This window comes from Schistocerca americana, chromosome 9 (assembly GCF_021461395.2).
Source record: "Schistocerca americana isolate TAMUIC-IGC-003095 chromosome 9, iqSchAmer2.1, whole genome shotgun sequence".
In the NCBI taxonomy this organism is placed as follows: domain Eukaryota; kingdom Metazoa; phylum Arthropoda; class Insecta; order Orthoptera; family Acrididae; genus Schistocerca; species Schistocerca americana.
Window position 1 is genome coordinate 97,827,255 of NC_060127.1, and position 27,828 is coordinate 97,855,082.

The following is a 27,828-nucleotide window of genomic DNA, read 5'->3' on the forward strand; positions in this document are numbered from 1 at the left end:
GCCGAGCAGTGGGTTTGAGCGTGATATGTGCTTCAAAGTCGTTTGCACTGCCTAACCCAGGAGAAAAATGGGACGAAAATGTCGTCGACAAGGAATCCAGTTGAGCATAAGGAATAGCATCAGAGACAATATTGGCAGAGTCATCTATGGAGAACCCAAAAACGCGAAAGGCATCGAAACCAAAAAGATTTTCTGCATTGCTCTGATCGACCACAAATATGGGAACAGTGCGAACGACGGATTTGTAAGATATCTCAGAATTAAAGTGTCCCAAGAGAGAAATCTTCTGTTTATTGTATGTCCGTAATTGCCAAGTGACAGGTGACAGGAGTGGAGAACCCAACTGAAGATACGTCTGAGAATTAATTATAGTGGCAGCAGAACCGGTATCCACTTGCATGCGAACATCTCGACCAAGGATTTGGACAGTGAGGAATAACTTCCCTGAAAGGGAAGAAGTGCAATTGACAGACAACACAGAATCAGAATCAGCGTTATGTTCATTAACATCATGTATGTGGTCGGATTTGCAAACGGAAGACACATGGCCTTTCTTTTTGCAATTGTGATACACAGCCCAACGTTGGGGACAATCCTCGCGTGAATGTTTCGTAAAACACCGCGGACATGAAGGAAGTTGCTGGGGGTTTTGCTGCAGTTTCTTAGCGGGTTGTTTATGGCTAGGCCGAGGCTGCGCGTGGGAGCGCACTGCAGCTACGTCTGCCGGCAGGGACGCGCCGCACGCGTCATCAACAGCACACAGAGGTTGTGTTTCCCCGACATCACCCCACGCCTCTATTTGCGCCCCAGCGGCGCTAGAAATTTCAGAAGGCTGCGCGATGGATAGGACTTCATCTAGAGTCAGATTCGCCAACTGAAGGGCATGTTGCCGAACTTCTTTGTCGGGCGCCGACCGGATAATAGCATCCTGTACCATGGAATCGGCATAGGATTCTTTGTGAACGTCAGTAACAAATTGACACTTTCGACTGAGGCCATGAAGTTCAGAAGCCCAAGTGCGATAGGATTGATGTGGCTGTTTTTGACAACGATAAAAGGCAACACGAGAGGCTACCACATGCATTTGCTTTTGAAAATAGACAGACAGAAGTGAGCACATTTCAGCAAAGGACAAAGACACAGGATCCTTCAAAGGAGCCAATTGCGACAACAACTGATACATTTGAGGTGAAATCCAGGAAAAGAGCAGAGACTTACATGGTTGTTCATCCGTGACATGAAATGCCAAGAAGTGCTATCGAAGACGTTTTTCATCATCAGACATCTTCCGCAGTCTCGTCATAAGCAGGAAAAGGAGGTATAGCCAACGACGAGAAATGCCCCGCATTTGACGCCGCGACGGAATCGCGAATCGCCGCTGTTAGAAGCATTTGCTGTTCAAGGAGATTTTGCAATAGTTGCTCGACAGTAGCCATGGAACCCTGTGGGTCAACGGTGAAATGGAAAATCCACTACCTCGTCGCCAATTGTTATAACGTCAAGTTTAACACATATATTTCAGAATGACACAACACATATAAGTCACAGAGTAAGTTGACAAGCAAGACATGTTAGCATTCGAATGAGCACTGAGCCCCAGTCTAGCGGCTGCTGCTCGGCTGGCAGACAGCGCCGCACGTACAGGACGCGTGTAATTGCGCGGCGGCGCTTTGAATGATCGGCGAGTCACAACACATAGTATACTTACGACTTCAGGTAACTCCACAACCAGTAATCATGCGAATTTAGGTCTGGGGACCAGGGATGTCAAGTATGACAGAAACGGGAGCTCGGTACATGATCCTCACCAAATGATGAGCACAAGAGATTTTTCACACCTGTAGCAATATTGGGTGGAGCACCATCCTGCATAAAAGTTGTACCTTCCAGCAGGTGTTTATTAGCCAGGCTAGAGATAATGCGATTCTGTAACATATCAGCATACCTCGCAGCCATCATGCTCACTGTTGGGAAACCAGTGCCACGCTTTTCCTCAAAGAAAAATGGGCAGATCATGATTGTTGTGGCAAATCACACCCATTGTGACTTTCTTGTCATGCAGTGGGAGTACCATGACAGTTCTAGCACTTTCAGTAGCTATTCCTGCATTTGTGGGTGTTGACAGACCCTCAGTGTGTGAAATGGGCTTCATTGGTCCACAGCATGTTAGACAAGCAATTGTCAGCTTCCCCAATTTTTTGAAGTGCCCACACCACAAATGCTCTGCATGTCACAAAATTCATGATGATGCTGCATTTTTTATTGATAACATTGGAGGGTATTCTTTAGTGCTCTCCAAACAGAAATGCATGAAACGCCAGTGTGAAATGTGACTTCAGAAGTGCTGACTTGATCGTGCGGAGATGAACCTGCTGAAGTCTTCATTTCTTCCTGAACTCTCTGAGCAGCATTAGCACTTGTGCGTAGTCACCCACTACAGAGCCAATTGTCTAAACAACCCATGGCGACATTTGTCACAGGACTTTATTTTGAACTGGTCTTGAAAGCCCAACAGTACTGTCTGGCCACCGTGTCATCTTCAGCTCTCAGGCGTCACCAGATGCGGGCACGGTGGGGTATGTGGTTAGTGCTTGTCAGTTTTTGTGAATGGTGTCACTACTTCTCAATCAAGCAGCTCTTCAATTGGCCACACAAGGGCTGAGCGTACTCTGCTAGCGAACAGCACTCGGCAGACCTGGACAGTAACCCATCCGAGTGCTAGCCAAGCCCAATAGCACTGAACTTCAGCAGTCTATGGGAACAGGTGTTACAACTATGGCAAGATCATTGGCTCACATGACCTTTACCTATTCACCCACCCTTCTTATAGTGATAGGATCCTAAAGCTGTAGTAGCAGGTTCTCCATTCTGATTGTAAAGCTTCACTAACAATACCTTTTTTAGTAAAGTCTACATGACACCATTGCTGGTGCATCAGACTGCCTCTCTCACTGCAGCTTGTTTCATACGTGATTCTCATACAGTGTCACTGATGTGCTGCCTGCCAGTTCCATCTGTTGGCCAGTTTTTGCACTTGTTTTTGGTTTCAATAAAACCTCATGTCATTCCAGGCATGGGTATCAAGTTTCACCTCTCTACCACGTTATTCCATTAATTAGTGTATTTTCGAAAGTTAACAGACTTTTGGGTTACCTGCACTTCCACACAGAGAGAGCTTGACTGTTGCCCTGGCTGGCATATCCTCCAGATCTCTCACCCACTGAAAACATCAGCTTGGGAGGTTGCCGACAAGCTGGCACACCGGCATTCGTCAGCCACCACGATACATGAATTGTAACATGGAGGTGAATTAGTATGGAATAACTTGGCCATATCTGTCATCTCTGCTGTTTGACTTGATGCTGAGCTGGTTGGAGCTGTTGTTGCTGTTGATGTTGGTAGCTCTGTGTTCTAAATATTGCTTTGTGTACACCATTCTAAATATTGCTTTGTGTACACCCACAAATCATCTGCAAATTTATTATTTTTTGGAGTTAGTGCCCCACAGGTCATAAGCATTTGAAAAATGTCATATTTCAACAGCTGAGAACTTCTCATAAATACAAACAATCTTGAAACTTTCTGGCAGATTAAAACTGTGTGCCGGACCGAGACTCGAACTCGGGACCTTTGCCTTTCGCAGGCAAGTGCTCTACTAACTGAGCTACCCAAGCACGACTCACACCCCGTCCTCACAGTTTTACTTCTGCCAGTGCATCGTCTCCTAACTTCCAAACTTTACAGAAGCTCCCCTGCAAACCTTGTGTAAAGTTTGGAAGGTAGGAGACGATGCACTGGCAGAAGTAAAACTGTGAGGATGGGGTGTGAGTTGTGCTTGGGTAGCTCAGTTGGTAGAGCACTTGCCCGCAAAAGGCAAAGGTCCCGAGTTCAAGTCTCGGTCCAGCACACAGTTTGAATCTGCCAGAAAGTTTCATATCAGTGCACACTCCGCTGCAGAGTGAAAATCTCATTCTACAAACAATCTTGCTGGAGGAACATCTACAACTGAGCATTATAGCAGAGGTTGAAAACAATGCTTCAGCTGTAAGATTTTTTAATTTTTATTTTTCATTACTCAAACATGACCGGTTTCGGGCTATTACATGCCCAGCATCATGTGTTATACCTTTTTTGCTATGACCCCAAGTGTCGTGATGGACAAGTACAGCACATGGTGTATCACCAGCAATACACCACATCCTGTACCCAGCCATCATGGTGCTTGGGGTCATAGCACAAAGTTATAACAACTGATGATGGGCATGTAATAGCCCAAAACCGGTCATCTGTAAGTACTGAAAAATAAAAGGAACCTTACAACTGGAGCAGTATTTTTAACCTCTGCCCATAGACAGTCTTTTATTTGTACCTTGTTCTGATTTTCACATCCTTTTCAGGGGGCATCAGATTGCATAGAGCCCATCATATGTCTTATTAATTGTCACCTACCATTACAACTGGTTCCACAGTCCCATGTGGAGCACTGTCCTAAATAAAATAATTAAAAAAAAGATAGATTTGAGCACGTAAAAAGTAAGGAGGTTGCTCACTACCATTTGTCGATAGAGTAATGTATATGTCCAAAAAATTGTGATTCGATGAAGAGAAAGTCAGGAATTTAAATTATGATTCTCAGAAATCTAAGGCAATGATATGTTGAACCAAGGTGTGTGAAGGAGTGGAAATTGTTGTATATGAAGAACAGTCTAACAGTTTCCAACCACCCATAGCCACTTGTGGTTTCTTTTTGTTTCCTTGCATTACCTCTGTCCTAAAGGAAACATTTTTAGGGAATGGAAAACTTGCAAGTGACTGTGTCAAGGACCATGAACTGTGTCGCTATTGACATCCACTGCTGTTATGAACATTGACAGGAATGTCACATGTTGTAATGTTACAGAAGTTGTGTGGGTGGTGTGCTCAGAAATGTCTGTACCAATTGCAAGGCTGGTAAGGCGACATTTAAAAGGTCACATTTGCATAAGCAGTGACTGACATTGAGGTTTCACTGTAGCTTTGAAATGGCGGCAGATGGTGAGGAGCTGAGTTACTGATCAGTTTTCCCCCACAGTAACAGGTAGACATTAGGTAGCATGAGCTGCCTCATGGTCATTCAGAGCATGAACTCAATAGTCATGCAAGCTAAAATTACAATCTACACAGCCATTTACACTACATTCAATCTACATAGCTCAAAAGATGCATCTCTAAGGGAGAAGTACCGCAATATAAACCACTTAATTCTGTGTATCTCATCAGACAGACAGTAGCTTATAAGTTTTTAAGATTAACTGCTGCTAAACACACAAAGCTACAAAGCCTTGTGATATCTTAAACTGAAGATGTCTACAAGAGCTGCAGCAAAACCCCAGTTAACTGTACTCAGGTCACTGAAACCCGTTCTAGGGGAGACTTTGTTGAGTTGCAGTCGATGAGGAGAGATCCCCACCCAACTCACCATTCTAAAGAAAGCTACACTGCCAACGGTAGTGCATTTTAGTGATTGTTTCTTTTTGTTGTGTGTGTATTTTTGCACTATGCTATAAAGAATGAAGCATAGTATACAGTGCATTAATGTACTGTAATCCTAAAACTGTAATTTTAATATAATGTTCCCTCCCTCACATTGTTGAATGTGCCGTCCCTCTCCATGCTGTTACCTCCCTTTTGCGTTTTCATGTTAGGCGTCAATGGGAAGAGGAGTGGCTGGCAGTCAGTGAAAATAAGCTGCGCCTGGTCAAGGCCACCACATGGCCATGGCGCATGTCCTGCCAGTCATGCAGGTGGGATGAGGTTCTCCTCACTCGCCTCCGCATCGGGCACAGTCCCTTAATGCATGTTTTTTTACTCCGACAGGAGGACCCCCCAATCTGTAGTGCTTGTGGCGCCCAGATTACTGTCCGCCACATTTTACTTGACTGTCTTTTATTCTCTAACCAGAGGGCGGTGGTTTCCTTGCCACCGGATTTGCCCTCTATTTTGCAAGACGACGCAACGAGTGTGGTTAAGGTCTTACGGTTTTGTGTCCTGTCCAATTTGTTGCCTCGGATTTTAGGGAGAGGATTTTAATGTGCTGCTGGGTGACTGGCTCACCAAGGATTTAGGTAAGAGGTCCGCCAGTCACGATTACCTACTTGTTTCACTTCGATTTCTGTTCTCTTTTCCTTGTGTTTCCTTTCCTTTTTTAGTGTGTTTCTTCTCCTCATGTTTTGCCTCTGTATGTGAGGATTTGGAACTGTGTCAGGTCTGTGTCTTTTAGCCATTCTCCTTGTTCACTGTCCGTCTTCGTCCCTTCACCGCATGTGTTCCTGTTTCTATGCATTTGGGCACTGATGGCCATGCTGTTTAGCACCCGAAAACACACAATATGAGAGTGCAGTACAAAATACTGTAGTATATATTAGAATTTTTTAGCTTCACCAAAAAAATTGTTATCCGAAATACATTCCCCTCCTCTGTTTGGGTTAACTGGTGTTGTGCTGTGTTATTGTATTAAAGTATAAAATCAGTTGGTCATAGGTTTTGGCCATATGAGCTGGAGTCACACTGCCTGACATAAAAAAGTGAGGCATCCAGAAGAGGAGGAGGAAATGAACTAAAAACTAAACTCCATCCGAACAGGCCTTGGAAGGCCCAACAGTATCGATCAGCCGCCATGTCATCCTCAGCCCGCAGACGTCACTGGATGCGGGCATGGAGGGGCATGTGGTGAGCACACCGCTCTCCTGGCCATATGTCAGTTTATGAGGCCAGAGCCCTTACATCTCAATCAAGTAGCTCCTCAGTTTGCCTCAAAAGGCCTGAGGGCACACTGCTTGCCAACAGTGCTCGGCTGACTGAATGGTCACCCATCCAACTGCTAGCCCAGCTCGACAGTGCTTATCTTCGGTGATCTGACAGGAACCGGTGTTACCCCTGCGGCAAGGCTGTTGGCGAGGAGGAAATGAAATGAAACTTCATTGGTTGAGAGGGTATGAAATGTTATTTCAGTGATTATAAAATCGAAGTCACATTTCCGAAGAACTTGGCAGCATGGGCCCACTTACTGGTGTGACGTTGTACCCTCTTTGGCCTGTATGTCTGCACTGATTCCATTGGGGAGAGTGTCATAAAGCCACTACATCCTTTCCTGTGAAGTTGGCCCACAACTGCTGTAACTTTTCCTTGATAACCTGCACACTGGCACTAAAACGGAGTTGATGCCCGAGCATGTTCTACCGAGGACATCCTTGCAGATCTTGCTGGCCTCTGGAGCACCACAACATCATGCAGTTGGTTCATAGAGAAAAGTGCCATGTATGTGGATAGTCGAAAAATGGCACCACAATACTGTCGCATGAGAGGTAATATCTAAGGATGCAGGATGTCCGTGAAATTATGTTGCGCTGTCAGAGTTCCTGCATTTGGGCTACGAGAGTTCCCTTGATCGCTACCAGCTGTAACTTGAAGTCATACTTAATGGTCCCCAGACCATGACAGCGAGATTAACACTGTAATGCCTCTACCAAACGTCGGAGAATGGGACCCAACCGTAATATCTGACTGTGGTCATCTGGAATAGTGGAGAACAGCAGTTCATCGCTAAGCACAGTGCGACACCATTTGTCAGCAGGCCTTGCTTCCCCGTCAAAGCACCACTCCACATACAACCATTTTTATTGTGGTGCTAATGACACCAGACGCATATGGCAGTGATTACCTACCCCGGCTGCTACTACTCACCGACCGATGGTGCGGGATTACACAGAATTTTGCAGGGGGTCCATTACTTGTTCTCAGGTGGCAGGTGCAGATGGGAGGGTGTTATGATGTGCTTGGTGCACAATTCAGTGATCCTCCTCATGGTTGTACAGTGTAAGCTTTTACAGCTGGTACTGACATCCGTTGAAACTTCCGAGCTATTAGGCCGTGGTCAGTGTATAAAACTTTCTCCTAATGTTTCCTCTCCGACTGCAGGAGACTCAGATGTAAAATGGCAAACTGGTGTTTTACCTCTGAAGATAAATATTAGGTAATATTAGGAGAAAGTCTTAGAATTGACCACGGCCTAATAGCCCTCAAGTTTTAAGCGATTTCTCCCTGTAGTGGTCAGATGTGATTGACCGGAACCTTGATGATGAGTATGCTTGCCTACATGTTCCCTTGCGTTCCATCATAAGACCACTCAATATTGCGTGATTTGAGCAGCTGGCCAAATGGAAACCCACAGTGATACCCCTTTTGGAATCTGTTAAGTACTGATAATGCTGCCTCAGATGAATACACGGCATCTGAACTGCTTCACATCAGTCACTCAACGTCTGTTACTGTTCACACCCATTATATACGCTACCGGGTCTGGTAACAACACTAAACATGGTAATCAGTTTATGACAATATAGTGTAATTGGATAGATAAGACATCTACTCACAAAGCAGCAGCAGGAGAACACACATACAAAAAATGTTTTACTTACACAAGCTTTCGGAGCCAGTGACTCCTATGATTAATCAATGATTGATACAAAATGATACAAGAACTATTAGATGAATGATGTCACCACATAGCCCTGTTTGTCTGAGTAACTTAAGTAGGAGAGAGAGGTAGCTTGGGAAAGATTGAAAAGGAAGGCAGGTCACTCGGACCTCAGGATGAGAAAGGCCCAACTGTAGAGTGGACTAATGTCACTTCTCTCATCCCCAGCACAAGAAATTATTAGTCCTGAATGCTAGAATAGCGTATGTACTGATGTGTGTGCCTATTGGCAGTACAGAAATTTTGTCTCACAATGTATTAGAATACAAATAATTCAGAAGTAAAGGTAACAACCCTCTGAACATTAGAAACATTGAGTAATCAACAGGCATATATGCAAGACTGAAAACTTTACTAGATTTCATGTGAATCATTTTTTGAGATAGAGCGCGTGCACACACACACACACACACACACACACACACACACACACACACACACACACACACACACACTCTTGTACGACTACATTGTGCTGGCTGAATACCCAAGCCAGTACAATGTAGCCATATAGGGGTGAGCATGTGAGGGACGGGAGGGGGAATGTATGTGTGTGTACCCTAACTTAAAAGGTAGTGAAGTTTTCAGTCTTATGTCCCTACTGACAATTCAGCAATACAACTGTTTGGTGAGTTGTTACCTCTACTCCTAAAATTATGTAGCTTCTGCCAGAGTTATCCATACTACACCTACATCACAGCTGAGAAGCTGGCACACAATCTCTCATTGATCTTGCCTAGTAAAGCAGCTCAGAGACAGCTTTACTTTTACTTGTAGTAACTACTTGCTGACAGGAAATTAAAAAAAAATGTGTGAAATATAATCAATGAGAAAATACCAGGTAGTTATAGTTAAAGTGCAGTTCCTCACAGAGGAGAAAACCTTGATAGGTATTCTAGTGCATTAATGTGAAACAGATTTACGCTGGAAAAATTAGTTCCAGTTTTGGCTGCCAGGTGCAAATCTAACACTGCGGATGAAAGAAATGTACATAGAAATTTTGTCATATGTAATGGATTAAGAACAGGTCATGAGCAGAAAAAGTCAAACAAGTGAGAAATGGATAATGTTGATTTTATTATTAACCACCACTTACACAATTGATTCGTATGAACACCGGAGACATCATCAAGATGCTGTACAGCACCAGATTTGCACCTGTGGGCAAAATTGGAACTAATTTTTCTAGTATAAATCGGTTCTGCATTAATGCATTGGCATATATTCCTACCTCCATGAGTAGCTGAACTTTAATTATAACCACCTAGTGGCACGACACAACAAGGAAGTGAGGAAGAAGATCAATCCAGAATGAGATTTTCACTCTTTAAAACTGTATGCCGGACTGAGACTCAAACTCGGGACCTTTGCCTTTCACGGGCAAGCACTCCAACAAGGTTTGCAGAAGAGCTTCTGTGAAGTCTGGAAGGTAGGAGACGAGGTACTGGCAGAATTGAAGCTGTGAAGGTGGGTCGTGAGTCGTCCTTGGGTAGCTCAGTTGGTAGAGCACTTGCCCGTGAAAGGCAAAGGTCCCGAGTTTGAGTCTCGGTCTGGCACACAGTTTTAATCTGTCAGGAAGTTTCAAGAAGATCAGTGTCTGAAACATTTGATTGTTGGAGGAGGAGTAATAAATGGGAAGAGCCATTAAGTGTAGGTTCACCAAATCTGTTTCTACATACAAGGGTGAGTCAAATGAAAACCTTAAATATTCTTTAAATATTATTAATTGTGGAGAAGTGGTACAAAGCTGTATCACTTTTCAACATAATCACCCCCATGCTCAATGCAAGTCCTCCGGCACTTACAAAGTGCATAAATTCCTTCAGAAAAAAAATTCATTTGGTAGTCCGCGCAACCACTCATGCACCGCGTGGCGTACCTCTTCATCAAAACGGAACTTCTTTCCTCCCATTGCATCTTTGAGTGGTCCAAACATTTGAAAATCACTTGGGGACAAGGTCTAGTGAGTATGGTGGATGAGGAAGACACTCAGAATGCAGGCCTGTGATTGTTGCAGCTGTTGTGCAGGCAGTGTGGGGTCTTGCATTGTCATGTTGCAAAAGGACACCTGCTGACAGCAGTCCACGTTGCTTTGATTTGATTGCAGGCCGCAGATGATTTTTTAGAAGATCTGTGTATGATGCACTGGTGACAGTGGTCCCTCTGGGCATGTAATGCTCCAAAATGATGCCTTTTTCGTCCCAAAATAGAGTCAGCATAACCTTCCCTGCTGATGGTTCTGTTCGAAACTTCTTTGGTTTTGGTGATGAAGAATGGTGTCAATCCTTGCTCACTCTCTTCATTTCCGGTTGGTGGAAGTGACCCAGGTTTGTCCCCAGTAATGATTCTTGCAAGGAAGCCATCACCTTCTCGTTCAAAGCGCCGAAGAAGTTCTTCGCATGCATCAACACACCGTTCTCTCATTTCAGGAGTCATCTACTGTGGCACCCATCTTGCAGACACTTTGTGAAACTGGAGCACATCATGCACGATGTGGTGTGCTGACCCATGACTAATCTGTAGACATGCTTCAATGTCATTCAGTGTCACTCAGTAGATTTTCTTCACTATGGCTTCAACTACTGCAATGTTCTGTGGAGTCACAACTCATGCCTGACCTGGACGAGGAGCATCTTCCACTGAAGTCACACCATTTGCAAACTTCCTACTCCATCGGTAGACTTGCTGCTGTGACAAACATGCATCACTGTACTGAACCTTCATTCGTTAATGAATTTCATATACTTCACACCTTTGCTACGCTAAAACCGAATAACAGAACGCTGTTCTTCCCTAGTGCAAGTCGCAGGTGGGGCGGCCATTTTTATACTGATACTGTGACGGTATGTTTGCATCCGGACTGTGCTGCCACCTACAGGCCATTCTGCATGCTGTTTGTAGTACACTTACCAACTTACAGGATAATGACGTGAAATTTCGATTTGTTATTACAAATTTAAGGTTTCCATTTGACTCGCCCTCATACATACTCTTGAAACCACTGTTAAGTTCATGACAGAGAGCACTTAGCAGTATACTATATGCTAGAATTTCTTCTCATTCCAACTGTGTTGGGAGTTCTTGAAGAATGACTGCAGAAATGGCTTTGCGCATGCTGTAAGTAGTCTAACCTGGTCTTCCCTGTCCCTGTGGGAGTGATACTAGAGATCTTCAATGTGTTTCTATATTATTCTCCCAATACTGCTTCTTGAAATTTGTGAATAGTTTCTGTAGAATAACTGCAGCCTATCTTGAGGCATGTGTCAGTTCAGATTTTTCAGCATTTCCAAGGTGTCCTCCTATGAGTCTAGGAAACCTGTGAGAATTTGTGCTGCTGTTCCTGATATACGTGGGGATAATGTTTAAAAACCCTCGAAGTTATGTAAATTATGCTGAGACAAGTAATTTCAGACACATGTCAGGAAATGTGCCAAAAGTGGATGACAAATGTTGAACGTGTTATGTCACTACATGATGTACCTCACCATAAGCAGCAGTTGAGCCTGTCAGTCAGTCACACCTGATCGTCCTGACCCAAGTCAAGTGTTCACATTGGTGTGGCTCCTTGCCTACATGTGTGACTTTAGCACGGGGGCTGAGGGTTAAAGTCTTTCATCTGGCAGGCAGTATTTTTTTTCATTGCATTAGGCAATTATGTGTTTACATTAAGGTAAGATTTATTGTTTTATTAATCAGTCTTACAGTCTCCACTGGTTTATTGCAAAGTGCAGTACAACAAAAACATACTGTGTTGCATCACAAGTAAATGAGTACAAGCTTACAAATTGTGTTGTTACCAGTCAGTAACCTGCATTTTCTTTACTAAAAAGACTATGTAAACAAAAAAGAAGGGACAAGAGGAAAGAAACACAGAATAGTAAGAGCTTTTGCTTGGTTACGTCTTGCGAAGTCTCATGTTCAACATTTGTCATCCACTTTTGGGGCATTTCCTGACATTTGCGGCCCCATGTGTCTTGTATTAAATTAGTTGTCTTAGTGTTGTCTATGTTGCTTTGGAGGTTTTTAAATGTTAATAATAATCACCTTGTATATTTAATGTCCGCTGCTAGTTGTATTTGGTATGGATCCCACTAGAGCAATATTGTTCCATGGTACGCATAAGTGATTTGTAGTGAACAAACAACAACATTGTCTGTCATAGAAAACAGGTTGCCAAATTACATCCATATTTACACAGAGGGCTCCAAGGCACTTGAAGGAAAAGGATATGATCTCTACTGCACATTAAAAAAGACTATGGGGTGGTATGCTATATCTAATGAAGCATCCATTTATAGTGCTGAAAATTAATAATTCGCAGAGCAGTTGCCTATGGAATACGGAAAGAATTTCAGAAAGTTTAAGAGGCTCTAAAAGCGCTTTCCATAAGATAGAAACGACCATCCCAGATTATATACAAGATGTACAGATGTCATCTTGTGGATCAGAGGACATACAGCCATCATTGAAAATAAAATAGCTGACATGTATGCTACAGAAAGTTTTACTATAGCACATTCCAAGGAATTAGACTTCCCTGTAGTGATTTTATATGGAAAATATACTGACAAACACAGGAAGAATGGAGCAGTGAGGCAAAAATTACTCAAAGGAACTAAGGAAGGTTTTATATGCATTTTCAATAGGAACTGCTGAGGAAATTGTGGTTTAATTGAATCAGCATGAGTGAATGGCACCAGAGCTCACTTTTATAAAGTTATCGATTCAACAACATCCAGCCATGACAATGATGAAGAAGATGACTTATATAACACAGTATTGGCAAGTACCAAATATCGGACACAGCAAATGTAACTATGTAGGTTGGAACTTAAATAGTGGCAACACTGCTGTGGAGACACTATGCAATGGAATCTACTATTGTTACTGATAGCACACATTGTCAACATACCTACCATACCTCTGTCACCGGCATGTGCACAATCGAAGGAAACATTGTCACTTGTGAGCGAGCGGTCTAACGTAACGGTGTCACTATGTTTTCAAAACAGGAACAATGGAGTTGGATCAAGGTTGAATGTGCCAGAGGTTGTACAGCATGACAGTGTCATCATGGTCTTCAAGAGGCATGCAGGGAATTGGCATTGCTGCACAGAACAGTGGCACATTGCATAAAAGCCTTCAACGAAGGCCGGCAAACTGTGGCAGACATGCATTGGGCAGGTCATCCTAGCATCTCTGAAGAAGACGTGCATGCTGCATTACTGGACAGTGATCGATGCCATACGATTCGTGATCTTGCCCATGAAACCGAATTAGCGCATATGACTGTGCTTTGCATCATGAAGGAATGCGTGGGCATGTGAAAAATTGCATCATGATGGGTTCTGCATGACTTGACGGGAATGCATAAATGGATGCGTTACGACACTGCTCAGACGCAGTTGGAGTGCTACGAGCGCAATGGAGAGGCTTTCTTATGCCATATCATAACACTGGATGAGACATGGTTCACATCGTACAAGCCAAAACTGAAACGCCAGTCCAACAAATGTCATCATTATGAGTCGCCGCGAAAGTCGAAAGTGCGTTAGAGCCCCAGTGTGGTGAAAGTTATGGTGATTCTCGTGTACGACTGTGATGGTGTTATCCTAATGCATTACGTTCCTTCACAGTAGACCATCAGTGCACAGTATTACTGTTTGTTTTTGGAACATCACCTTCGACCAGCTTTTTGAAAGAAGTGGCGACACTTTCTGCGCAACCCACCCATCATTTTGCACAACAATGCGCGGATGCATACAGCACAAGCTGTGGCTGCTTTGTTTAGTCAGTGGGACTGGGAAGTACTGTACCATCCACCATACTCCCCTGACTTAAGTCTTTGATTTGATTCTGAAGATGAAGGAACTACTTCGTGGCATTTGCTTCAGAACTGTTCCAGAGATTCGACAGGCTGTAGACTGCTCCATTCGCACCATCAACAGAACAGGCTCTGCTGACGGTGTAATACGCCTTCCACATTGCTGGCAACAGGTTCAACACAATGCTGGTGACTACTTTGAAGGACAGTAACAGAAGCAAACATGTAACTCTTTTGTATCGGTTGTGAATAAATAGCTGCCACTATTTAAGTTCCAACCCTCGTACATTGAAAGTTGAACCAGCTGCAGGTTTCATTGCCGACTGTCCTATTTCGTACAAATGATATAAGGGTTTACACACATTACAGGAATATATGTGAAGTCACAGACATCAATATTTAGATACATTTGTCTCAAATGGTTATGTATGGGTGTCACATTAATATATAACTTCAGTTTTTTTAATGGATAGAGTACATCAGAATATGTAACCAGTAAGCTATGAAAATGTACCTGATGTTTAAACCAATTAAACACAGTAGCTGGTTAGCCTAGTTGGTGAATATCACGTAAGATCAAATAAATAAATAAAAAGTGATGTTTAAGAAGTCTTCTTACTAGACTGACTGCAATTTCCCAGTATACTACCAACGAACTGATGTCTATCACCTACTTTACGTGTGGCTCAGCCTGAGCCTATGTGATCCTTTCATTTTTTATCCTCACAGTTTGTTACAACCATCTGTGTGTATGAGTTGGCTGCTTTCAATTCTGACTTACTAACACTGCAGCCACATGGTACTGCTTTTCTGCACTTTGTAAGGGACACAAATGAGAAGAATTTAATATTCTTCTCCTCACAACATAATATAAAATCTGTGGTAAATAGTTTAAAATGTTTGATTAGACTGCATCATAATTCTGTTGAGTATAGTTTCCATTATGTGATGTTCTCCCCTGTGTGTCACTTTTTCCTGTGCTTCGTATGATAAGATATCTGTGTACGTATGTTAAAAGTGTGTTTTGTAGCATACAAAATACCTGACTTTAGTTTAATCCTGGCTGTGTTGCTAATAAATATGTCTTTGTGGCAGGACCATATGTGTTCGGAACAACTGTGTCATCGTATCTTCTCTCCAAGGAAATATATGTTCTTGAGCACAACTATTACAATGGAATTTCAGTGGCAATTCTTTGTGTGATGGCAGTGAAGAAGCTTGGGCCCACTCTGTCTGTTTATCTGGACGAACAAGTAGATGTAAGTGAGGGCTGCCTGCCTACTGTCCCTTTCCTTCTCTTCTCTTCTCTCTCTCTCTCTCTCTCTGTCTCTCTCTATGTAAAGTGAAGTTCCCTGCTCACATCTGTCTGTATGTTTTGGGTAACCTCAGGAACTGCTGTAGGGATTTTGATCTGGTTTTGACTAACTAGAGGAAGATCGTGTATATAATTTTATAATCATTTTGTGGAAATTGACTGAATTGTGATGAAATGAAGTTCACCCAGCTGTGAAAATGATGGGAGTGCCATCTAGCAATAAAACTGCCAAAATTCAACACAACAGCAAAGCCTGAGCACAGAACGGGTAGCGCAGTGGTTAGCACACTGGACTCACATTCAAGAAGACAGCAGTTCAAACCTGTGTCTGGCAGTCCTGTTTTAGATTTTCCTTGAGTTTTGAAAATCGCTTCAGGCAAATGTCGGGATGTTTCCTTTGAAAGGGCATGGCCGATTTCCTTCCCCATTCTTCCCTAATCTGAACTTGTGCTCCATCTCAAATGACCTCATTGTCAGCGGGATGTTAAACGCTAATCTTCTCCTCCTTGTCTTCCTCAGACCTTGAACAGAATCCGAGTCAGGACTGGTGGTCTTCCTGTACAGCATGTGCTTGGAAACCAAAAGGTCTTGGGATCGAATCCTGGCGGACCACAGATGTTTCACTGTCTTTTAATGTAGCATTAGCCCTCATTGATGTGGACATTCTTCAGAAGCAGAATGTGGTTTGTATTCCATGTTAAACTGTGGGTGTCAAGGTGTCAATTTCAAGAGTAGAATCATAGTCAGGCTTGGTGGTGTAGTGGTAAAACGAGTGCACGGTAATGGGAACATTGTGGGACCATGAGTTTTTTTATCTTTCTTTTTAACCTGGCACTCAGCTCTCAGTGATATGGAGATTTGCCGCAAATGAAACATGTTTTGGGTTTCACGTTAAACTGTAGGTTTTCCTGATTGAATAACTGGCTAGGGAGATGCATTTTGCGAAAGTGATGTCCAGTTGAAACACCTAGAACAAGACACTGAGTCACACATTTTTCTGTCTGATGTGTTAAGGCTGCTCTCAGGAACAGGAACTACCATACATGGTTTGATACTCGCTGAGCAGTGGTGCGACCACTCCATCGAAAAATGAGCAGCTGCGGAGCCTTTGTAGTGAGGCTTACATTGTTGGCAGGTTGCAGTTGGGTAGTCTGCTCATGCTTTTAGATGCTGCAGTACACCAGCAACTGGGATGTGCTGCCTGAATCATTTAATTTATGTGAAAGTGATGCTATTCAGTTATCTAATATGTTCTCTGATTTTTAATCATAACTCTATGATTAAACAAAATTACCACTATGCCAGGCAAGTCATCCAGTCATAGATACTTAGTGCTATCTGTACGGAGATTTGGGGGGGGTGGGGGGTCACTGGTAACTTCTAAAGGTAAGAAAATTATACATTTTATACATTATGAAATCCTCTGGGGTTGATTACATGTTCAGTAAAATACCTCTGAGTTGTTCTAAGTAATATATACTTCCATCATAAAAAAATGTAATTTAGCCTGAAGTTAGGGCAATTTTCTAGAGAGATTGATACAAGTCTTTTATAAATCTCTTAATTGAGAAAGGTCACAGAAGAGGCATCAACAAATACAACCCCTTCTATTAAATGTATTGTTTTCTGTTATTTGTTTATGTATTTATTTTTCTTGAGAAAAGTAGAGTTCTGTCTTGGTAAGAATACACTCAGTATATTACACTTTCAATTTCAGTTGTTGTGGTCTTCAGTCCAAAGACAGATTTGATGCAGCTCTTTGAAGTAGTCTTTTCTGAACAAGCAGCTTCCTCTCTGCATAACTACCTCAACCTATAGTCATATGAATATAATAGAGGGAAACATTCCATGAGGGAAAAATATATCTAAAAACAAAGATGATGTAACTTACCAAACGAAAGCGTAGGCATGTTGATAGACACACAACAAACACAAACACACACACACAAAATTAAGGCTTTCGCAACCAACGGTTGCTTCATCAGGAAATTTTGTGTGTGTGTTTGTGTTTGTTTGTGTGTCTATCAACATGCCAACGCTTTCATTTGGTAAGTTACATCATCTTTGTTTTTAGATATATTCAACCTATAGTTAAGATGATGTAAAAAAATCTGTGACAGCTCACAGCACTGTTGCCAGCTTTCAGCTGTGAAGCATTCACAGCTGCAGATGAAACCAGTAGCTGCCTACAGAGCTGTGACAACACTGACACATTACCGTAGGGGGGTTTACAGAATTGCGTTACATTATTGGGTGAAATAGTTGCTTGAAGGCATCATGCCTAGCCCACTGCAAGAGTTAGGGATCACTCATTTTACTAAGATTTGTAGCTCCTCTTTTCATTCTTCTGTGTTTGCGATTTAAAAACTGGGTTGTTTTGGAAATCAGCCTTATGCAAACACAATTAGTTATTTTTATATTTACCCAGACATGTTTCGACACCAGTGTGTCATCTTCTGTGGGTCAAATTTTTATTTCTGTAAAGTACAATTTCACATTTGTAATAATGTAACTGCTGTAGGCCTAAGAAATACAATATTTGGAATTTGCTTCATTTTGTTTAAACAGTCAACTTAAAATTACATTGCTAACTGTACTGTATTATTATCCATCAGTTTAAGTGCTCGTTTTCATCGTTGTTTTTTTTTTTTTTTTTTTTTTTTTTTTTTTTTTTTTTTTTTTTTTTTTTTTTTTTTTTTTTGACAGCATGTCATCTGCAAAGTAGCCATAAAGAAAATTATTGCGTATTTGTGGAGAGCTGTTTCGAGGGTAACCTCTACCACTTGAATCTGCTTACTGTACTCAATACTTGATATCTCTCTACAATTTTTAGTGGCCTGTAGACATCCCTTGGACCTTCACAGCCTAACATGGAGCTCACATTTGTACTCTAGCTCATCAGAGAATTTCTTCTGAAAGCTATCAAAGTGTTCATTTAGTTTTGTGTGTTTCTGTTGCTGACACTGTGTTTCATTTGAGCTCCTCGCCAGACTGTGAAGGCCCAAGAGCTATCAGGCACCGTGTCATCCTCTTTTTTGTGGCACCATCCACATGCGGTATGGAGGGGAATGTGGTCAGCGCACTTCTCTCTTGGCTGTTTGGCATGCTTTCCAGACCATGGAGCTGATACTATTTAGTCAAGTAGCTCCTCAATTGGCATCACGAGGCTGAGTTCACCCTGTAGCAGTCCTCCCACCGAGGAAAGAACCTTGGCAGTATCGGGAATCGAACCTGGGTCCTCCACATGACAGCCATCCACACTGAACATGCAGCTACGGAGGTGGAATATTAAACTGATAGTTCAGTTATATTCATACCTGTCAAAATCTGTCTTCTTTGGAATTGGAATTATTACATTCATCTAGAATTCTGTGGGTATGTTGCCTGTTTCACGAGGTGGAATAATTTTGTTGGTGGTGGCTCTCCCGAGGGTCTCCATAATTCTGAGAGGATGTTGTCTATTGCAGGAGCCTTGTTTTGGCTTAGGTCTTTCAGTACTCTGTCCAATTCTTTTTGCAGTATTCTATCTCTCATCTTATCTTTATCTACTTCTGCTCTTTCTATGATTTTGTCTTCAAGGTTGTTTCCCTTTATAGACCATTTAGACATTCCTTACATCTCCCAGCATTCCCTTCTTTGCTTAGTACAGGCTCGTCATCTGAGCTGTTAATATTTGTGCACGCACTTCTGTTTTCTCATAAGGCCTTTTTAATTTTTCTATAGGTGGCATCTATCTGTCCCTTATTTATCCATGCTGCAAGGTTACAGTGTGAAAAATGTCGAGATCCGGAATCGACGTTAAACTGTGTAAACTCCTATAACTGGCTGGTAAGTCAGTTCAAAGACAAGAGGAAGGCAATGACATACCACCTCCAACTGGACCATATCTAATAAAGCATTGTGGGGTTTAAAACAGTTTTCAGATTGATGACTGCTTTACTAAGGTTACAATTTACACAATTGATGTCAGATGCTTCCTTTCATTTTTTCTTGTATATCCGTTTTCTTCTGCATTTTATTATCGATCTTATATGGGTGCTGCTTGCATGTCAAAAAACATGCACATCAAAGATTTACTTTTGGTAGTATAATAAGAACTTTAAATGTGGGAGTGGAGCTGTAAGAGCATATATTGATGCAGTCATATTTTTCTCCTTTTCATGTAATGAGAGCATATGCAAACAGATGATGGCCCATCCTTGCACCACTGCCAAGAAGCAACCAGTCCATTTTTCTAACTACAGATGACTGGTGGGTAACGTAGACAGCCGAAAGCCACAATGTTTAGAAATAACTGAATCACCAAAAGCTTGACCACTATCTGTGATTGACGCCTAATTAACCTTTGCACAGACTGTGTAATTTTATTTAATATAAGATTGTTACTCACTATAAAGTTGACACATTGAGTTGCAGACAGGTACAATGAAAAGACTGTTACACATTTAGCTTTTGGCCGAAGCCTGAGTCAGAAAGGAAACACAAACATATTCACACAAGCAAGCACGCCTCATGCGCACATGACTGCTGTCTCCGCCTGCTCCATATGGCATCTGATTCTAAACAGGGCAGGCAGAGGTAGTGGTTGTGTGTGCATGAGGTTTGCTGGCTTTTGTGAATGTATCTGTGTGTGTGTGTGTTTGTTTCCTTTCTCAAGAAAGCTGTGGCCAAAAACTCAGTGTGTAACAGCCCTTTCTTTGTAACTGTCTGCAGCTCAGTGTGCCATCTTTATGGTGAATAGCAATGTGTCCTTTTCATAACATTTTTTATATTCTATTTGATATCAGACATGTTGTAACTAGCTCTCTCTTGTTTGTATGCTGTATCTGTTAAGAGATCTCTTTATTGTATTTATTGACTGAACTTAATCCTTATAAAATTGTATACAGTGAACTTTGCAAGAGAAAAAAATCTCTAGTGTTTATTAGAAACTAATTTTCATTGTAATGAATAGGGGAGAAGAACATGTAAATGAGGAGTTTCATTATAGGGGTTATGCAAGGTAGCATATTAGGACCAATACTATTCCTGATATACATTAATGACTTTCCCAGTAGTGTTACTCATGGTGATAAATTCTCATCGCTGATGACAGCAATATTATAGTCCCTGAGAAAACAAGAGAACTCCTTGCAGAGAAATCAAATGAAACTTTCAAGGAAGTTTATGATTTGTCAATAACCAATAAATTGACATAGAACACAGAGAAAACTAATGCCATGGATTTCAATTTGAAGAGGGAAAATGACAGTGTTAAATTAAATGTTGATGGCACCTCTATAAACTGTGTAACAAATGCAAAATTTCTAAGAATGAATACTGAATTCTCAGTTGAAGTGGTGTGAATACCCAAAGGTACTTGCAAACAGAATGTCATCAGCATATTATGCCCTTAGAATCCTATCATCAGTGTGTAACAAGCAGTGTCTTTTAGTTACATACTAGTCATATGTACACTCAGTTCTTAGCTACAGCATTCTTTTTTGGGGAACAAACTCACAAAATATGAACACAATTTTCAAACTCCAGAAAAGAACCATAAGAATAATAACCAAAAATAATAGTCGAGCTCATTGTAAAGATCTGGGGTTTTTAACTGCTCTGTGTGAACACATTTACCAGTCAGTTGTACACATCAAAAATAACATTGGTTATTACTGTACAAACAGCTCTGTCCATGACCATGGAACAAGAGCTAGACTCAACTTACATTTAGCAAGAAAAAATAAACATAAAACTCAAAACAGCATTTTATACCAAGGAATAAAACTTTACAATAAATTACCAAAAGTGATTAAAGAAATTGCAAAAATACACTTACTTAAAATGACAGCTAAAAAGTACCTGTTATGCAATACATTTCATATGTTGAAGGATTACTTAGATAAAACAGAGCAGGGATTTGGTAAAAAAAAGTTATACAAATTAATAATAATAATGATTATAAAACATCCAATATTCCACATAATACCTTCACACTATGCTTTTTTCCTTCTTTTTTCCATTTCTGGAAAAACTTACCCCCAAGCTATGCATAGCACAATACTAACACCTTTCCTCTTTCTGAGCTCACCATCTCACTCAGTTTTTCAGGATAACAAATGGGAAGTTGCAGTACAGAAAATGGCCCAGAGATCACCAGTGCAGGTGTCTTTGTGTGTGTAGTGAGAGAAGTGTTATGAAACAATGTGTGTATAGTGTGTGCAGCGACTGATAGTGAGATATGAGTGAACAGTGTGGCATTGCATTCTCTAATAAGTTATTTGTAAAAGAAGTGTTGTATACCAGGAGTAAATCTAATGACTGTCTCTAACTAGAAGTCTGTAAATGTATGTCTATACGAATTAGCTTATTTTAAATTGGTCTAAACTTGTCAATACTTTGACATGCCCTATATCCTTGTAAAAAGAGATCTATGGATGAATAAAGCTACTACTACTACTACTACTACTACTACAACTACAACTACTATTATAGTTACCTTAATTGTAATTAAAAACTATTTTCATTTTTACTTGGAGTAGAAATTCATTTATTCTTTGAGACCATTAACTTGTTGCAAGTAATTATTCATGCATTAACTTGACTAAATCACTCTGCACGTGTTTGTTATTGACATACAGAAAGATGAAAAAACAGTTCAAAGATATCAACAAGTTGCTGTAGCCAACATGATGAAAGCCAGGTCTGCTGGTATTTTCTGTTAATTTCAGTGATGTTTTGACAAACTAAGCTGGTAAACTTCTGCATCAAGACAAAAGGTACACAAACTTTTTTTTTTTCTTTTCACTCTCTTGCCATTGTGGTATACGAGTATCCATCTAAGACTCAGTGTTGGTATGTCTTATGCACGCTAAGCACTTGATTTAAGGTGCTCACTGCATTATTGTATTGAAGCATTTATAAGAATATGTTCATTACAATATGTTTGCGCATTTGTAAGTTGGTTGCCATGGCAACAAGTATCAGTACATACATTTCTGTTAATTTCTTCATAATACTAAATAGTGGAAAATCCTGGATGGACTAACAGCAATATGGAAAAAATCAAACAGTGGAAAATCCAGGATGGAATGTAACAATGTTGTGAAAAGGAAAGTTGCTACTCACCATATAGCGGAGATGCTGAGTCACAGATAGGCACAACAAAAAGACTGTCACAAATATAGCTTTCATGCAGTAAGGCCTTCGTTAAAATTGACAACAAACACACATGTACACACTCACGCAAACACAACTCACACAGGACTGCATTCTCAGGCAACTTGGCCACACTGCGAGTAGCAGCACCAGTGTATGAAGGGAGTGGCGACTGGGTGGAGGTTGGGGCAGGGAGGCGGAGGGATGGTAGGGTAAGGGTGGTGGATAGTGACGTGGTATTGGGGACGAGGTGAAAAGAGGGAGGGCAGCTATGTGCCGTCGGGAGGTTAGATGGTGGCCAGTGGGGAGAGGGGGGGGGGGGGGGGGCGAATAGTGGAAATGAGGAGTAGTAGTATGGTATTCTGCCTTATGGCAGGTCTTGCCATGGGTTAAGCCTCTTCCACTTTTGTCTGTCCATAGCCAGTCTTTTTGCTTCTGAATATTTGTCTCCTTTGATATTGTCCAGCATTTGATATCTTCTTTTTCATCTTCCCCCTTTTCCCTCCACCATTCCTTCTATTCTTTCCTTCTGTAAACAGTCCCTCCTCAATGTCCAATCCAGTTCTGTTTTCTCTTTCTGATGACTTTCTCTGATTCTTCGTAAAACTTCTTCAGTCCTTACTCGGTTTACCCATTTCACTTTTTCCATTCTTCTCCATATCCACATCTCTAGTGCCTCCAGTCATCTTTCATCTTCCTTCCTCAACATCCAGGTCTCTGCACCATACAGTGCAATGCTCCAGATGTAACATTTGGGGGGTCTTTTCCTCAGATCTTTGTTTAGTGGTCCACAAAGTAATTTCTGTTTCCTTTTGAATCTTTCTTTTGCCATTGCAATTCTTTTCCTAATTTCTGTTGAGCAATACATTCATCCATTATTACACTTCCCAAGTAATTGAAGTTATTCACTTGCTCTATTTCAACTCCCTCTATTTTCATATGGCATTTTCTCCCCTTTCATCCAATTACCATGCTTTTCATTTTCTTCTTGTTAATCTTCATTCCATATTCTTCTAATTTTGTGTTTAGATCATCTAACATTTGTTTCATCTCTCTTGCACACTCTGCCATCACAACCACATCATCTGCAGATCTTATACACTCCATCTCTGCCCCGCTATACAAACTCCTCTCCTTCCATCAAAACTTTCATTAATAATTTCCTGCAGATAGATATTGAACAGTGTTGGTGATAAACAACAACCTTGTCTTACACCTCTTCCCAGTTCAGTTTCTTCACTCATCACACCGCCTATTCTTACTTTTGCTCTCTGGTTCAAATATAAATTTCTAATTAACCATCTATCCCTCCAGTCAACTCCATGTTTCCTTAGGATTTCCATCAGTTTGTCCCATCTGACACAGTCAAAAGCCTTCTCAGGATCAATGAACACAGTATACACCTTCCTTTTCTTCTCCATGCACCTCTCCACTATGCCCAATGGCATCTCTAGTTCCCACTCCTCACCTGAAACCAAATTGTTCATCTCCTATCACGGACTTCAGCTCTCTATATTGCCTTCTGTTGAGTGTCCTCAGCAAGACTTTGACTGGATGCAATATCAGGCTCACTGTTCTATGTTCCTCACACTTTTACTGTTCTTTTTCTTTTTCCTAGGTATTAAGATACTTTCTGTAAAGTCCTTTTGCCATTTTCCTGTCATGTATATTTGATTACACAATTCAATCCATTCCCTTTTCCCTTCTTTCTCCAATGACTTCAACAGTTTTGCAGGAATCTCATCAATTCCCATTGCCTTTCCATTTTTCATCTCCTTCATAGATGCTTCAATCTCATTTGTTAGTATTGCATTTCGTTTGTCATCATCTGCAACTTTATCTTCTTCTTCTATCCCAAGCTCTTCTTCACTTGTTCAGCTGTCTGCAGCGTATAGCCATTCTATATATTCTTCCCATCTTCTCATTATTTATTTGGGGTTCACTCACCATTTTACCACCCGCTGCCTCTACTACCTTTAGTCTGTTGTTGTTTCTCTTTTCTCTGAATGCCAAATCCATTGCTTCTTTGTACATTAAATCATATTTTCCTTCTTTCTCTAATTTCTCTATCTTGTTACACTTTTCTGTCAGCCATTTCTCCTTTGCTTTTTCTGTCTCCCTTCTTAATTCATTATTTAACCTCCTGTAGTTGCGTTTTCCTTCTGTGTTTACAGTTTTCCATTTCCTGCAGTCATCCATCTTGGTTATCATATCTGGTGTTACCCACTCTTTCTTTACTTTTTTCCTCTCCTTGACTCTGAGCATTTCCTTAGTTCTCTTTTTGATCCCATTTTTAAAATGATCCTATCTTCCTTCTGAGCATTCCGTTTCCTGTCCTTGCATCATGATTACACAATATGTATTCTCTAATTTTTCAAAATTGCCTTTGTCTTTCAGTTTCTCAAAGTTAATGTGCTCTCTCTTCTGTCCTTTCCAGGTTCTTTTCAATTTAACTAGAACTGCAGCTACTACTAATCTATGATCTGAATAAATATCTGGCCCTGGATAACTTTTGACACTCTTTAGGCAAGCATTCCAATCACCTATTATAACACTACACCCATTTCTTTTCTCTCTCTCTGCTAAGTTTTCTATCTTCTCATAACATTCTTGTACCTCTTCATCTGAATGATTACTTGTTGCCGGCCGAAGTGGCCGTGCGGTTAAAGGCGCTGCAGTCTGGAACCGCAAGACCGCTACGGTCGCAGGTTCGAATCCTGCCTCGGGCATGGATGTTTGTGATGTCCTTAGGTTAGTTAGGTTTAACTAGTTCTAAGTTCTAGGGGACTAATGACCTCAGCAGTTGAGTCCCATAGTGCTCAGAGCCATTTGAACCATTTGATTACTTGTTGGCATATAGACCTGGATGACAACAAAGTCTTTCTTTCTCTCTTTCACTGTCATCATCATTTTTCTTCCACTAACATATTCAACCTTGATAACCTTGTCCTTCAGTCTTTTGCCTATCAAAATTCCAAACCCATACACTCCATTTTTATCTTCACCTGAATAGTACAATCAGAAGTCTGCACTTTCTAGTTCTCCACATCCACCCCATCTCACCTCACACATTCTGAGTACATCCAATTTGTTTCTTGTCGTTTCACGTTTGGCGTTTGGCATTCTAATTTCCCTTCCTGGATAAGGGTTAAAACATTCCAAGTCCGAATCCTCAATAAGTCTTCCTTCTTCTTCTCCTTCCTTCCTTTTCCCTAATCTCTGGAGTCCTCATTGTATTCCCCTCCTCGAGATCCAATTGAGAGGAAGCTTCACCTCCAGAATATTGTACAAAGAGGTCCATCCCATGAGCGACTAGAGAAGTAATTCTAGTGGTGGTTTCCCATTGCCTTCGACTGTCCTCCACATCCTATTGGCTCACTGACCCAGTTTCCCACTGGGGTTTGTTACCCAACCTTCCACTGGGTTGCTCAGCTTAACAAGGACACCATGTGTTGGTAGGATTGTGGAGAATTGAGGTGAGAGAGGCTAAGAGGACTCTCTCGTTGAGTTCATATATTCATATCTCACCTCCATTTTTAGCCAGAGTCGCAAGGTTATAGCAGCAAATCCCCCAGGTCATCTCCTGGGGAAAGAAGAGAAGTAAAAGACTGGGTGTGATGGAGGAATGAGGGCGGTGGAGTGCTGGAATGGGAACAGAGAAGTGGTGGGAGAGGACAGTGACCAACAAAGGTTGAGGCCACGATCGTTATGGGAACATAGAATATATTGCAGGGGAAGTTCTCACCTTCACAATTCAGAAAAGCTGGGGTTAGTGGGAAGGATTCATATGGTACAGGCTGTGAAGCAGTCATTGAAATGAAGGACGCCATGTTTGTCAGTGTGCTCAGCAACAGGGTGCAAGCCCCCTCCTTGAAAAATACGATCACACCATAACACCACCTCCTTCAAATTTTACTGTTGGTGCTACACATGCTGGCAGATGACGTACACCAGGCATTCGCCATACCCACACCCTGCCATCAGATCGCCACATTGTGTACCATGATTCGTCACTCCACACAACGTTTTTCCACTGTTCAGTCGTCCAATGTTTACGCTTCTTACACCAAGCGAGGTGTCATTCGGCATCTACCATCATGATGTGTGGCTTACGAACAGCAGTTCGACCATGAAATCCAAGTTTTCTCACCTCCTGCCTAACTGTCATAGTACTTGCAATGGATACTGATGCAGTTTGGAATTCCTGTGTGATGTTCTGGATAGATGTCTGCCTATTACACATTACGACCCTCTTTAACTGTCAGCAGTCAGTCAACAGACGAGATCGGCCTGTACGTTTTTGTGCTGCACGTGCCCCTTCACGTTTCCACTTCACTATCACATCGGAAACAGTGGACCTAGGGATGTTTAGGAGTGTGGAAATCTCGCGTACAGATGTATGACACAAGTGACACCCAATCACCTGACCACATTTGAAGTCCATGAGTTCTGTGGAGTGCCCCATTCTGCTCTCTCAGAAGGTCTAATGACTACTGAGGTTGCTGATATGGAGTACCTGGCAGTAGGTGGCAGCACAATGCACCTAATATAAAAAATGTATGTTTTTCGGGGTGTCCGGATACTTTTTATCACATAGTGTATGCTAGTGGCAGTAGAGTCATCCTGCAGTCTTGGAAAATGCTGGTCCTCTAAACTTTCTTAATAGCATTACAAGGAGAGAATGTCTCCTACCCTTTAAGGATTCCCATTTGAGCGCACAGTATTTCCGTACTACTCATGTAGATTGAACCTACTGGGAACAAACCTAGCAGCATGCCTCTGAATTGTTTTGTCTTCCTTTAATTCAACCTGGTGGAGATCCAAAACACTGATATCAGCAATCTAATCAGCCAACTACATTGAACTTTCTGATGGTGCTTTTACTACATTGAGCGAAAACAGTCAATAAAAATGTTGATTGTGATGTGTGGCTATCCTACAAACTTAATTCCTGAGAATGAGTCACACAAGTCTTCTGTATGCAGTCTCCTTTATAGATGAACTACACTTTCCTAGTACCGCCTCAGTAAACCA

The 27,828-nt window shown here is 41.6% G+C and overlaps 1 protein-coding gene across 1 annotated transcript in view; it reads left to right on the forward strand.

Moving 5' to 3' along the window:
• LOC124550695 (ATP synthase subunit b, mitochondrial-like) overlaps positions 1-27,828 on the forward strand; it is a gene marked incomplete at its 5' end in the record, with an annotated part of 58,650 nt that overhangs the window by 22,055 nt on the left and 8,767 nt on the right. The window contains one exon of the mRNA XM_047125419.1: positions 15,435-15,598. Within this exon, the coding sequence (XP_046981375.1) occupies positions 15,435-15,598 (164 nt within the window). The remainder of the gene's footprint in view (positions 1-15,434; positions 15,599-27,828) is intronic.